The 14,919-nt window shown below is 35.3% G+C and overlaps 1 protein-coding gene and 1 pseudogene across 1 annotated transcript; one reads left to right on the forward strand and one right to left on the reverse strand.

The window, feature by feature from the left end:
- Positions 1-2,100: 2,100 nt before the first annotated feature.
- LOC149182530 (uncharacterized) lies at positions 2,101-10,642 on the reverse strand (annotated as a pseudogene).
- Positions 10,643-11,113: 471 nt separating this feature from the next.
- Positions 11,114-12,298, forward strand: LOC149182531 (exocyst complex component EXO70A1-like). Its single transcript, XM_089414585.1, has 3 exons — positions 11,114-11,548; positions 11,654-11,904; positions 12,013-12,298. Exons 1-3 carry the CDS (start codon positions 11,114-11,116, stop codon positions 12,296-12,298), a joined length of 972 nt encoding a protein of 323 aa, XP_089270711.1.
- The last annotated feature ends 2,621 nt before the right edge of the window (positions 12,299-14,919 follow it).

The following is a 14,919-nucleotide window of genomic DNA, read 5'->3' on the forward strand; positions in this document are numbered from 1 at the left end:
GGATACAAATCTTGTACTCCAGAAGATGCTGACAAATAGGTTCACCTCACACAGGTGCTATATATATATATATATATATATATATATATATATATATATATATATATATATATATGTATGTATGTATTTTCCAACAATTTTGTAGGAGAAAAGGGCAACTCCAAACAATATATGTGTTTCGCCACATAATCACTTCAAATAATGAGCCCATGAGCAATGACCAATTCAAGAACCTATTTCTTATGATTTGCAAGCGCGCCTGAGGGCTGACAAATGCAAAGAGTGCCCAGAAATGAGAAAATGGATTTATGGCAGAGGCCAAATTAGTTAGGCACATATTGAAGACATGTGGTTTTGATAGACATCAAATTTAATGGAGCATTAGAATCCCTATGAACAAGTGCACAATGAGAAACTTGAAGTTCTGGTGAGTACTGTAGAGCCAATAAGGTAGAGCTCACATTCATAAAAGGCCACAAAAGTAGTGGCTCACACTTGAATAGTGTAGTAGTTCGCTAGCTGTGCTATGATAGCATGTTAAACAATATAAAATAATACACCAGATATGACACATAAGTATGTGTTTATTATATAATCTATTATGAACTTTGATTTTGGTTTTTTTTCTATAGTAAGTTGTTTTTTTGGACTCTAATGACTCTTTATATTCTACACCCAAAACCTTTAGTAGATGAGGCAAACAAAAAAGATGACTAATCCCCATTTCAAAAATCAAAAGTATCACTCTATCTTTACTTGTGTTAAGAAACAGATAAGGATTATGAACAAGCACTAATTCGGATGAGTGCCACAACGAAATTTTAAACAAAGGGGTTTGAAGATGAAAATCATTATTAAATCTAAATTTCACAATATTTTTAATGCTATAGTGAATTTGTGACACTAAGGGGTTTGAAGAGGAAAAGCACTACTAAATCTAAATTTTACAGTATTTGTTACACTATCATACTTCTTTTCATTTTAACTCAACAAAACTATATTAAAGGTGGAAATCTTCTATCCATACTTTTCAATAATAAAAAAAATGATAGTAAGTGTTTGAACCTAAATACAAAAAATAACAACCATTTTAACCAACTACTCAAGATAACCCCCATTGAAATATAATAAAAATTGATAAACTATATATAAAAAAAATTATTATTTTTTTCTTTTAAGATAATTTTTTAAATATTTTTGTATATATTTAATATAAATTTTAAAACCATTTTTTATATATTTTTTGGATGTTATATATATATATATATATATATATATATATAGATATATATATATATATATATATGGATATTGTTTAATTATTAAATGTTTTTATTTTATTGATTTCAATTACATTTCGAATTTCGAAATTACACAACCGAATCTTTGATAAATCTTGCCAATTTTTAACAAAGTTTATCCAAAAATATACCCAGTAAAAAATGCGTAATAGCTAAATTAAACTTTTTTATTAAATAAGATTCTTTAATAAAATCTCTCGTTAAATTTAATAATGAATGATGGTCGAAATAATGAAAATAATCACACAAACGCATTGGCAAATGTAGTCGATGTATATGTTGATTGGCCTCATTTTGTTATTTGAGAACTTTTTGTTTAAATAATTTCTGTCAATTGATAATTTGTTTTTTTTTTTATTTGTTAATGTCTTATTTGGTTGATATATGAGATTGGTATTTTTTATCTGTTACGTCACAAGGCGTTTCTCTCTGAAATGAACTTCCCTAAAATCTACTTGTCATCCTGTGTGCCCTTAGATTATGTGTTAGACGATTAGAGGATTGTTAATCGTTCGATCAAGGGAAGGGAAGGTAGTTGAGTGGTTGGAACTGTTCACATATATTTGAAATAGTTGCAAAACAGTTGTGGTTTACTGACCCGTGTTCATACTCCATTTTTCTAGCACCATCTGGACATCGAAGTTTTTCTGTAGCAAGGGGCCTCTATAAAACTGAGGCACCATTCTAATTTATCTCGCATAATTTGTTGTCTAGTTCAATACCACCATACCTTGGCAACATGGTAACTCTGCATCATTCTTTCTCATATTTGCAGCCTATTCAGGTTTTCACAAAAACCTCAGCAGCACACAGGGCACCTGATGAGTCTGTTTTCATTACACTATTGGCAACTAATGAAAAGGCCCTGGCCTTCCTCTTCTGTAAAAATCTTGCGGCTGTCGTCTCAGTTTTGGCAAGGAATGAACCTCACGTCACCACAACCATCACAGGGTTTGGAATGAGCCTGCACTTGGAAGCATTTAAGATACTTAGCTAACTGTCATATTTCGTGTAGTTGCTGAATTTCCTCAACCCCACCAATGTATTTTCCCCCAATAAGCATCGGCATGGGCTTCCCCAAAAGATCCTCCAATTCCTGCCGAAAAGGGTAATGCATGGAAATATCTCGTTCATTGACCGAAACTGTGAAACGTCAAAGAATCAATTTCACAGTGCAACAATCCTCAAATGTTTTCCTTATTCCCCTCAAGCTTGTGAAATACAGAACCACCTTATCTTCTCCCCCGGGGGAGCCCTCAACTTAGCATTTTTGATAGAGGATTTTTTGGATATGGGGGGTTGTTTGGTTGACCTCTCATCTATTATCTGCTGTAAAGTATTCACCCTCACCTGAATGCTGCTAGATCGGAGCCTAAAAGATTTGCCTGGGGTACCCTTTTCATCTTCTCCGCTCTTACTTCCCGTGCTGCCTTGACAGACCTCTGAAACGGGCTCCATCGAATCTCTGGGGGAAATTTCATCCATGGCTTTCCTGAATGTAGAAATGAGATCTAGATCAAATAAGGTCAAAGATGAATCATTTGACGATGACTGCTGCGTCTAAATGGTTTTCGTGACTGAATCTGCAGGAGTCGAGGGTGAATCCGCCCCAGAGGAAGAAAAGCCCTTGAGAAATCCATTGCCATTGTCCAAATGTTTCTTCAGACTCGTGCTGGGTATTGTTGAAGACGCCTACAAATTTCCGTCTGCAATTTTTACACCAGGGGTAGCCTTGTGCCATATAGAGACCTGAAAACTAACAACCCAAAAAACTTCAATAACTTGAAGAAGATATAGTATATCGGGTAAGATTTATTGTTTCCAATTCCAGAAGAGAAAAATCCTTTCTCACTCATCTCACAATTTTCACTCATACTTATATAAAGTTAAGAATTATACTTATCAGCGGTCCAATCCATTCACAGGCTGTTGTGGTCACCAACAACCCCCCTCTTTGTTTGGTATTAGCAATAACATCAAGCAAAGGGCGACCCTTAACAAAAAATCCCAAAAACATTTTTTATCAAAATTTTTGTATTTAACTCCCTAAAAGCTATATCGCATCGCAAAGAGAGAGTGAAGCGTTTTCCTATGCGCATAAATACGCTGCAAAGAAGCGATGCGAAATTCATCGCATCGCATATTTTGAAGGTGCCCTTAAAAGGAAACCTAAGGAATTGCCGACGGCCGATATGCGACGTCGCATATCGCAACGTTGCATAAACAACGCACAACGATCAAATGAAAAATGCGATCTTGCGATTTGCGATCTTACAAACTGCGATCTGCGATCTGCGATGAATGAGACTATTAATTACTGCGATGCGAATCGCAGAAACCACTCATCGCAAAATCTCTTCGGCATGATCTGTAAACCCAAAATTGAGCGCACACCTTAAGGGAAATTAATGATTGCACGCCTGAGTATCCAAAGATGATCGTGTTGCGTTTTTCGAAGAGTCAAGTCATTATGAGTGTCATGATTATGCATTCATTAGAACTTAAAGCTTTCATGTCAATCTTTTCGTCATTTCTCTTTTCCTTTGCGTAAACTGTAAGGCAGCAACTAATATAAATCTATATGCAGGAAACATCTAAGGAAAAGGGAAGCGCCAATACTAGAAGAACACAGAGGAGATGCCTTCGCAAATGGATGCCGCATGCAGCAGGGCCGCAGATTCCAGAGTATCACTCAACAGACACTGATGAAAATAGACTATCCAAGACTCAGAGTCAAAGGCGCACAAAAGCAGCATGTTTGCAAAAGATCCTGAAGCTCAGACTGGGTAAAGCAAAAAGAAAAACCCTAAAGAGGGAGGACGCTCCAGAAAAGCTTGGAACAAAGAACGAAAGCAATTTTCAATACGGAAGATTGTTCAGGCAACGAAATCCCTAACTCATTGAGTCATTCGCATGGCCGAAAACTGAAATAGCAACAGCACAATCAGTTTGAAAGAAATCTGGGTTATACTAAGTATACACACAGCAAATACACCCAGCCGGAGGAAGATTTTCAAAAATATCTTCTAGTTTGTCAGAAAGAGGTGCCAACTTTTGTTATATCTACTTTTATCACTCGAACAGAAGAAAAAGACAACCAGCCGACTCTTTGCAGGCGAACCTTGCATTGCTTACAGCACTAAGGAGCAGATACAGAAATGGTTAGAAATTAGATTCAATTTTTAGAAATAAATTTGTTTTAGTAAAAGGGCGGTCATTTGAAGCCGTTTCCTAAATTTGTGTAATTAAGATTAGTTAGTTAGTAGTATTTAACCATTCTCATGGCATTTGGAGAAGGGTCCGGAAATTTGTCAAAAAACGTGTCCTCGGAACATGCACTTTTGCACCCTCGGAGGGGGTTTTTGATGAATGGATGTCTCGAGATTTATTTATGTTTGCATTTTAATGTCTGCTACTGATGTTGCACTTCTGTACTCTTAGTAGATGTTAGAAGTAAGTAGAGATAAATCGTTATTGCTTGAAGTTTGTTAGTGAAATCAGTCATAAATGGTACTTTTATCTCTTGATTAATTTCTGCTTATATTCTTAGAGTGATATACAGCTGAGTTGTTTATATGTTAATGTACGAATGTGTGGGTTACCATTTGGCACTTTTGTACGGTGGAGTCATTTGTTTGTGCTTGACATATGAATAACTTATTATGTGATATGCTGTTCACAACTGTTTTGCCTAACTTCTTATGAAGAATGGTTTATCTTAATTGATTTATATTCTTATGATAGCTGAATGATCTTTATTACCAGTTATTGTATGAAATCTTTTTAGATCGCATGATGAAAGAATTCTACCCCGGGTTAGTATAGATTAGATGCGTTGTTTTTGTTAGATTACAGTAGTATAGAGTCAGTTTAGAGTTTAGAATTAAATTAGCTTAAAATTACCTCTAGATTAGCATCATCAAAATCTACACACACACACATCCTTTAGATTGGGAAGCTGGTCCCATTATCCCCAGTCGGACCCGCTACACCAAACGGGCAAGGAGATGCCAACCAGGTTCTGGACTGGGTGGGTATCCCCCTTGTTGTTGACCCGATTTTAGGGCCCTCAACATAGGCTTAGGGATCGTTTCACTGCCTTTGTTGAACAGGGAATGAAAATTTTGTATTGGAGAAACATATAAAGAGCACTGCTCATTGAATTTTTTTTCAGGCTTTTGTCTGAATTATTGAATGTATTAGAACTAACTTCAAAAGATGGAGGAACCAAAACACCTTTCTGTAGCTGATTGCTTTTTACTATAAAGGAAATATGAGTTTCATCAACATTGAGTTCATTAGAGTTGTTCTGATACTCAGCAACGGATGTATGCCAGGTTATATTCCTTTCTGATGATTGGTTTGATTTATTATTTCACATTTCCTCCATGTTATATTTGTCCTTTCCCATTGAAATATTTAAGAAATCCCCATATCTATATTGTTCTTTAGTTCTTATTGAATAGGGTCATCGCGAGTTTCTTCTATCTTTATTTTTGTAGGTAATGTGGACAAAATTTTTTGACCTTCTGGCAGGTGTTGGACACAAACATCACTTCTAGTGGCATCTGGAATGCCATAAAGTTCCTGAAAATTTTCACATGTTCTCACACTAATAGGAAGTCTAAAAGGAGAATATGTTTTAGTTTCTTGACCTTCATCATTATGATCTAGAGCTAATATTTGAGACATTTCTGAAGCACTGAAGACAAATAATGAATTTGGCATGCTTGCAACATTTAAAGTTGATGAGTTTGGGGATTCTTTCCAATTCTTTGGATTAGAATGCCAACAACCATTTTCTAAGAATTGTCTGTCCCTAGGCATTTTCCTGTTTAATCCATAATTTATGTTCTAATTTGCTAAATATACAATGAAATATAAAACAAAATTGTAAGCCAAATCCCCTTCAATCAATGTTCTATAAAGGTGTGAGCATTGTGAGTCATCTGCCATGCTCCCATGTCTATGTTATTGAAAAACATAAAATGACTAAATGTTGAACCAATTGTTTCAGTTAATGACTGTAGAGATTTTGGAGAGCTTGGGCAGAGCTAAAAAGTGTTCTAAAAAGGTGTGAGAATTGTGAGTCATCTACCATGCTCCCATGTTTATGTTATTGAAGAAACATAGAATGACTAAATGTTGAACCAATTGTTTTAGTTAATGATTGCAGAGATTTTGGAGAGATTTGGCAGAGCTAAAAGTGGCATCTAGAATGCCATAAAGTTCCTGACAATTTTCACGTGTTCTCACACTAACAGGAAGTCTGGAAAGAGCATCTGTTTTAGTTTCTTGACCTTCATCATTATGATCTAGAGTTGATATTTGAGACATTTCTGAAGCGCTGAAGATAGATAATGAATTTGGCATGCTTGCAACATTTAAAGTTGACGAGTTTGGGGATGCTTTCCAATTCTTTGGATTAGAATGCTGACAACCATTTTCTAAGAATTGTCTGTCCCTGGGCATTTTCCCTGTTTAGTCCATAATTTATGTTCTAATTTGCTAAATATACAATGAAATATAAAGCAAATAAGTAAGCCAAATCCACTTCAATCAATGTTCTAAAAAGGTGTGAGAATTGTGAGTCATCTGCCATGCTCCCATGTTTATGTTATTGAAGAAACATAGAATGACTAAATGTTGAACCAATTATTTCAGTTAATTATTGCAAAGATTTTGGAGAGCTTTGGCAGAGCTAAAAAGTGTTTTAAAAAGGTGTGAGCATTGCGAGTCATCTGCCATGCTCCCATGTTTATCTTATTGAAGAAACATAGAATGCCTAAATGTTGAACAAATTGTTTCGGTTAATGATTGCAGAGATTTTGGGGAGCTTTGGCAGAGCTAAAAAGTGCTTATAGATTTATGGTTCGATTAGGATGAGAGCATGAGAGTGAGCTTCAAGAGCATGGAAACTGATTATCTGAGATATAATTCTTCATGATCTATTGATAAGCTTGAGTGGACTGCTCTAGAAGACCATGTGGCAGAATGGTTGGAGGTGTTAAGGAAGACAGTGAAGGTCTTGGTTTCTTCTAAGAGGAAGCTCTGCAACAGGATGTTTCAGACATTTGATATTGAATTCTGGATAGATTTCTTTCAGAAATTGGTTTTAGGAAGCAGTATGAAAGCACTAATAGAGTTTGGAGAGGCCGTTGTCCTAAGCCAGAGAGAGCCTCAGAAGCTGTTCAAGTTGTTGGACATGGTTGAAGGACTGGAGAGATTGAAGGAGGACATCAAGGTGGTTTTTGAAGGGCCCAGATGCTAGGAGATTAGGCTTCGGTTGATCGAAATAGAGCAGCGCTTGGTGCACAGTGCTTGTCAAGTTCTGTGGGACTTTGGGAAACATGTAGAGGAGGATTCAGGGTTGTTTGTTGATGGGAGTCCACCAAAGCTTACAGGCTACATTATGAATTATCTCAAGTTTATGTTCACTGAATCTGACGAGGTTATGGCAATGGTATGGGGAATGGAGAACAAAACAAGCCTTGCAGAGGTTGTTAGTCATGTGATGGATTCTTTGGAGCTGAGTTTGGAGACCAGAGACATGAGATACAATGCATCTAGATTGTCACAGATATTCCTCATGAATAATTATTGGTATATCTTCAAGAGAGCCAGAGACAACAAACTAGGGAATCTATTGGGTGAGGCATGGCTAAAGCAGAGGAAGATATTGGTTAACCAACATGTTTTGGGTTATGAAAAGGAAGTATGGGTTCCCCTGGTGAAGCTTTAGAACAGAGATGGACTAGTTGTGTCCAATGGTGGAAAAGGAGGAGCCAGGGATTTGTTTAAGCAGAGAATCCGCTCATTCAATTCAACATTTGAGGAGTTATATGAAGAGGACAATAATTGGTTGATCTCTAATGAAGAGCTCTGAGAGGGAACCTTTATGAAAATTTAGCAAGCTATAATTACTGCTTACAGGAAATACATTGAATATTTCAGCATATTGCTTGATCATTGTGCCAGTGAAAGCAAACATTTGAGATACACTCCACAACAACTCGAGTTTATGTTATCACATATATTTACACAGAGATCAAGTAGGACTGGATTGTCCAACTGAAATAAAGTAGATATTCCATGCCAGGAACGTCAAGGCTTAAACAGAACTGCATGATTACTAGGCACCCTTATTCTTTTTGGTCAATTTGGAGGTCTTCGCTAATTACTTATAGATTTTTTATCATCACAATCTATCAAATTACAAGATTTTAATATAGGGTATGTGAGTGCTTGGGAAATTAATATTCAGATATTACATTTGGTGCAAAGCATGTAGTATTGTAGGAATTTATGGTCTTTAGTGGGCCCTAAGTTATTAGGTTTTGATTATCCAGCTAAGATTATTACAAATTATCCAATTTGCTAAGAGTGGTTGCCATGCTACAATGTACTGTAAGTTATTTTGACAAAAAACAACGGTTAATTGAGTACATCGAATAGTTGTAAATGGGATAACTGGATACATGGAGAACTTATGAGAGAGGGCTTCCAGATTCCAATATCACATCATAACTTATGGGCTAAATCTTTATTTTGAAGTTGCTCAAAAGTAACTCCTTGTCATATTCTCACTATGGCTTGAGAGGTCAAGGGCCACGCAATTGTAAATACATTTGTGTAACATGAGAAGTCATTGCACTCTGTTTTTTTTAAGAGAGGATTTGTGATATTCGTTTATCGACTGTGGAAGGATCAACACTGATTAATTTTCATTACACAAAATGGTACCAACTCTCAAGGCCAATGAGCCTTGATTCATAAATACCTTTAAAAGGCCATACCACCAGTGGGGATGAATCCAACTAAAAACTTGGCCTTGCATTGCACAGGACAATAATGACTATTAAAATTAGTTATATGTTCTCAACGTTATCATTGTATAGGGTGGTTACATTAAAATTCATCTCACTTGGTGTAAAAGACGTCAAAATTAGATTGTAATCTGTTTGATATGACTTATTTATTGTGTATCTTGTGGCCTAGAGTAAGATGTTTTATCTTGTTGTTACAATCATAGAATCTCCTCTATCCCTTCCATAATGGATTATGTTCATGTTTTCTTAGAAACATATCTACATTGATTTGAAATCCCCTACATAATCTACTAAGAATTTTTTTAAAGCACCAGATGTTGCAATTCCATTTACCTTCGTTGTTTATAAATTTTATGTTTAATTTGGGAATAAATCATCATATGGTTTGGCAAAACTCGGTATAGCAATACCTTTCTGTAGCTGATTTCTTTTTACTATAAAGGAAATTTGAGTTTCATCAACATTGAGTTCATTAGAGTTGTTTTGATACTCAACAACGGATGTGTGGCAGGTTATATTCCTTTCTAATGATTGGTTTGGTTTATTATTTCACATTTCCTCCATGTTATATTTCTCCTTTCCCATTGAAATATTTAACAAATCCCCATATCTATATTCTTCTTTAGTTCTTGTTGAATAGGGTCATCATGAGTTTCTTCTATCTTTTATTTTGTAGTTAACATGGACAAATTTTTTTGACCTTCTGGCAGGTGTTGGAAACAAACATCACTTCTAGTGGCATCTGGAATGCCATAATGTTCCTGACAATTTTCACATGTTCTCACACTAATAGCAAGTCCGGAAAGAGCATCTGTTTTAGTTGCTTGAGCTTCATCATTATGATCTAAAGCTGATATTTGAGACATTTCTGAAGCACTGAAGACAGATAATGAATTTGGTATGCTTGCAACATTTAAAGTTGATGAGTTTGGGGATTCTCTCGAACTCTTTGGATTAGAATGCCGACAACCATTTTCTAAGAACTATCTGTCCCTGGGCATTTTCCTGTTTAGTCCATAATTTATGTTCTAATTTGCTAAATATAAAATGAAATATAAAACAAATAAGTAAGACAAATCCCCTTCAACCAATGTTCTAAAAAGGTGTGAGCATTGTGAGTCATCTACCATGCTCCCATGTTTATGTTATTGAAGAAACATAGAATAACTAAACGTTGAACCAATTGTTTCAGTTAATGATTGCAGAGATTTTGGAGAGCTTTGGCATAGCTAAAAGGTATTCTAAAAAGGTGTGAGCATTGTGAGTCATCTGCCATGCTCCCATGTTTATGTTATTGACGAAACATAGAATGGCTAAATGTTGAACCAATTATTTCGGTTAATGATTGCACAGATTTTGGAGAGCTTTGGCAGAGCTAAAAGTGGCATTTGGAATGCCATAAAGTTCCTGATAATTTTCACGTGTTCTCACTCTAATAGGAATTCCGTAAAGAGCATCTGTTTTAGTTGCTTGACCTTCATCATTATGATCTAGAGCTGATATTTGAGACATTTCTGAAGCACTGAAGATAGATAATGAATTTGGCATGCTTGCAACATTTAAAGTTGATGAGTTTGGGGAATATTTCAAATTCTTTGGATTAGAATGCCGACAACCATTTTCTAATAATTGTCTATCCTTGGGCATTTTCCTATTTAGTCCATAATTTATGTTCTAATTTGCTAAATATACAATGAGATATGAAACAAATAAGTAAGCCAAATCCCCTTCAATCAATGTTCTAGAAAGGTGTGAGCATTATGAGTCATCTGCCATGCTCCCATGTTTATGTTATTGAAGAAACATAGAATGACTAAATGTTGAACCAATTATTTCGGTTAATGATTGCAGAGATTTTGGAGAGCTTTGGTAGAGCTAAAAAGTTAAAAAGGTGTCAGCATTGTGAGTCATCTGCCATGCTCCCATGTTTACGTTATTGAAGAAACATAGATTGACTAAATATTGAACCAATTGTTTCGGTTAATGATTGCAGAGATATTGGAGAGCTTTGGTAGAGCTAAAAAGTGCTTGAAGATTTATGGTTCGATTAGGATTGAGAGCATAAGAGCGAGCTTCAAGAGCATGGAAAATGATTATCTGAGATATAATTCTTCATCATATGTTGATAAGCTTGATTGGACTACTCTAGAAGACCATGTGGTAGAATGGTTGGAGGTGTTAAGGAAGACAGTGAAGGTCTTGGTTTCTTCTGAGAGGAAGCTCTGCAACAGGATTTTTCAAACATTTGATATTGAATTGTGGACATATTTCCTTCAGAAATTGGTTTTAGGAAGCAATATGAAATCACTGGGAGAGTTTGGAGTGGTCGTTGCCCTGAGCCAGAGAGAACCTCAGAAGCTATTCAAGTTGTTGGACATGGTTGAAGGATTGGAGAGATTGAAGGAGGACTTCATTGTGGTTTTTGAAGGGCCTAGATGCCTAGATATCAGGATTTGGTTGAGCGAAATGGAGAAGCACTTGGTGCACAGTGCTTGTCAAGTTCTGTGGGACTTTGGGAAATAGGTAGAGGAGGATTCAGTGTTGTTTGTTAATGGGAGTCCCCCAAAGCTTACAAGCTACGTTGTGAATTATATCAAGTTTATGTTGATTGAATATGAGGAGGTTATGGCAATGGTTTGGGGAATGGAGAGCAACAGAAGCCTTGCAAAGGTTGTTATTCATGTGATGGATTCTTTGGAGCTGAGTTTGGAGACCGGAGCCATTGGATACAATGCATTTGGATTGACACATATATTCCTCATGAATAATTATTGGTATATATTTAAGAGATCCAGAGACAACAAACTAGGGAATCTGTTGGGTGAGGCATAGCTAAAGCAGAGGAATATATTGGTTAACCAACATGTTTTGGGTTATGAAAGGGAAGTATGGGTTCCCCTGGTGAAGCTTTTGAACAGAGATGGACTGGCTGTATCCAGTGGTGGAAAAGGAGGAACCAGGGATTTGTTTAATAAGATAATCCACTCATTCAATTCCGCATTTGAGATGTTATATGAAGAGCACAAGAATCGGTTGATCTTTTCTGAAGAGCTTAGAGAGGGCACCTTTACGAAAATTGAGCAAGCTGTAATTCCTTCTTACATGAACTACATTGAAAATTTCAGCATATTGCTTGATCATTCTGCCAGTGAAAGAAAGCATATGTGATACACTCCAGAGCAACTCAAGTTTATGTTATCACATATGTTTACACAAATATCAAGTAGGACTGGATGGTCCAATTGAAATAAAGTAGATATTCCAGGCCGAGAAGGTCAGCGCTTAAACACAACTGCATGATTACTAGGCACCCTTATTCTTTTGGTCAATTTGGAGGTCTCTGCTAATTACTTATAGATTTTATATCATCACAATCTATGAAATTACAAGCTTTTAATATAGGGTATGTGAGTGCTTGGGAAATTAATATTCAGATGTTAAATTTGGTGCAAAGCATGTAGTATTGTAGGCATTTATGGTCTTTAGTGGGCCCTAAGTTATTAGGTTTTCATTATCCAGCTAAGAGTATTGCAAATTATCTAATCTACTAAGAGTGGCTGCAATGCTACAATGTACTGTAAGTTATTTTGACAAAAAAAGGGGATAATTGAGTACATGGAATACTTGTAAACGGAATAATTGGATACATGGAGAACTTATGAGAGAGGGCTTCTAGATTCCAATATCACAACATAACTTATGGGATAAATCTTTATTTTGAAGTGGCTCAAAAGTAACTCCTTGCCATATTGTCACTATGGCTTGAGAGGTCAAAGGCCACGCAATTGTAAATACATTTGTGTAACATGAGAAGTGACTGCACTCTGTTTTTTTTAAGAGAGGATTTGTGATATTCTTTTATTGATTGTGGAAGGATCAGCACTAATTAATTTTCATTACACAAAATGGTGCCAACTCTCAAGGCCAACGAGCCTTGATTCATAAATACCTTTAAAAGGCCATATCACCAGTGGGGATGAATCCAACTAAAAACTTGGCCTTGCATTGCACAGGACAGTAATGACTATTCAAATTAGTTATATGTTCTTAGCATTATCATTGTATAGGGTGGTTGCATTAAAAGGCATCTCACTTGGTGTAAAACATGTCAAAACTAGATTGTAATCTATTTGATATGACTTATTTATTGTGTATCTTGTGGCCTAGACTAAGATATTTTATCTTGTTGTTACAAGCATAAAATCTCCTCTATCCCTTTCATAATGGATTATGTTCATGTTTTCTTGGAAACATGTCTACATTGATTTGAAATCCCCTACATAATCTACTAAGAATTTTTTTAAAGCACCAGAAGTTGCAATTCCACTTACCTTCGTTGTTTATAAGTTTTATGTTTAATTTGGGAATAGATCATCATATGCTTTGGAAAAACTCAGTATAGTGTAGATTTAGATTGGAAAAGGAACTAGTAAGTAGAAAATGGTGTCCCAAGTCTCCGGACAAGTATCCTATGTGTTGTCTACAATTTATGTTTAATTTGGGAATGATCAGTATATGGTTTGCTAAATTTAGGTGTACTAAAATTGCAATAAGTGGTAGTATTTGGTTAATGTATGTGATTAAGGTTAGAGTTTATTTGAAATCATATGACTTTATTGTTGTGGCATTGGCAATAACAGTATATGATATAAGATTTTTTGCTTATACTATTTAGATTGAAACAACTTTTTGATATTGATCTAAAAATGTTTTTGATAGTCTAAGAGTTCACTTTCTTTAGATGTCTAACAACCTTTTTGGTCTTGATCTAAATTTTTTTTTGATAAGCTAAGAGCTCATTTTCCTCCGATGTAAAAAGAAACAGATTCACTACCCAAAACCCTAAGGCATCTATTAACAATGGAAGTCTACGATCTATTAGATTGTAAAGTCATTGCAAAGTAAATCAACTTCCTTAATATATGTATCAGCGATGATAGGTCAGTAAATTTCGCTCATGGTTATAACTTATAATGCTTTATTATGTGCTACATTAAAATAAATGGACTCTCCTGCAAGGAAACGATGATGTGTTTAGATGGATTAGGAAGAACAAGGGTTATGTTTTGGAGATTTTCGCTACATTTTGTTTTTGGTGTAGTTTAACTTATAGACGAAATAGTCTTTTTCACAGGAATTCACCAAAATCTGGCAATACAAATTCACGATTTTTTTTTTTTAAACTACATTTTTGAATGCATAAATCGATTTAGCACCCTAAAAATCCATGGGGCACTGGAATTATGCAGATTAAACAATTTAAACTCAAACTTTAAAAAATCTGTTAAATTTTGATTAAAATTAACCCGAAAAAACATTGTGAAAAAGGCCATTTCCTTTGTAAGTTAGACCATTTTTAAATAACATATCATTAGCTTAGTGTTAATGCATTTAAAAGATCGTATTACAATTCTGTGAAATTTCCTTTATGTTTTCTCCTTTTTTTTTCTGGTTTCAATTTCCAGTTTTTAGAGTTGAAATGAGCTCTAGCCTACAATGCTATGTATTCATAAACACGTTTATTTACGATAAGACCTTTATCTTTGACAAAGATTTTTCTAAATTAATAGATTGCTAACATTTGTTATCTATAATTTTCACAACAAAATCTGTGAGCATTCAAGTTGTCTGTAAATTTCAGATATCAATGAGAAGAAGCAAGAATTGAAGCTTTGGTAAATCTCAAGACTTCCAAAGCTGAAGCTGCAACCAAAAATCTTAAGGTACATCGAGTGTGCCTATAAATATTGGGACACATTCAAGAATATTTCTATAATTCTGGTTGTTTA

This window comes from Pinus tabuliformis, chromosome 3_2 (genome assembly GCF_031772625.1).
Source record: "Pinus tabuliformis cultivar Carrire ecotype Pingquan chromosome 3_2, CPIR1, whole genome shotgun sequence".
Lineage (NCBI taxonomy): Eukaryota > Viridiplantae > Streptophyta > Pinopsida > Pinales > Pinaceae > Pinus > Pinus tabuliformis.

What these genes read in the sequence shown, in the direction of transcription:
- LOC149182531 (XM_089414585.1), top strand. Translation starts at nt 11,114, where the DNA reads ATGATTGCAGAGATATTGGAGAGCTTTGGTAGAGCTAAAAAGTGCTTG. An exon ending in TGAAGGAGGACTTCATTGTG is followed by an intron (nt 11,549 to 11,653) that starts GTTTTTGAAGGG and finishes TTTGGGAAATAG; the next exon opens with GTAGAGGAGGATTCAGTGTT. An exon ending in TTCCTCATGAATAATTATTG is followed by an intron (nt 11,905 to 12,012) that starts GTATATATTTAA and finishes GGGTTATGAAAG; the next exon opens with GGAAGTATGGGTTCCCCTGG.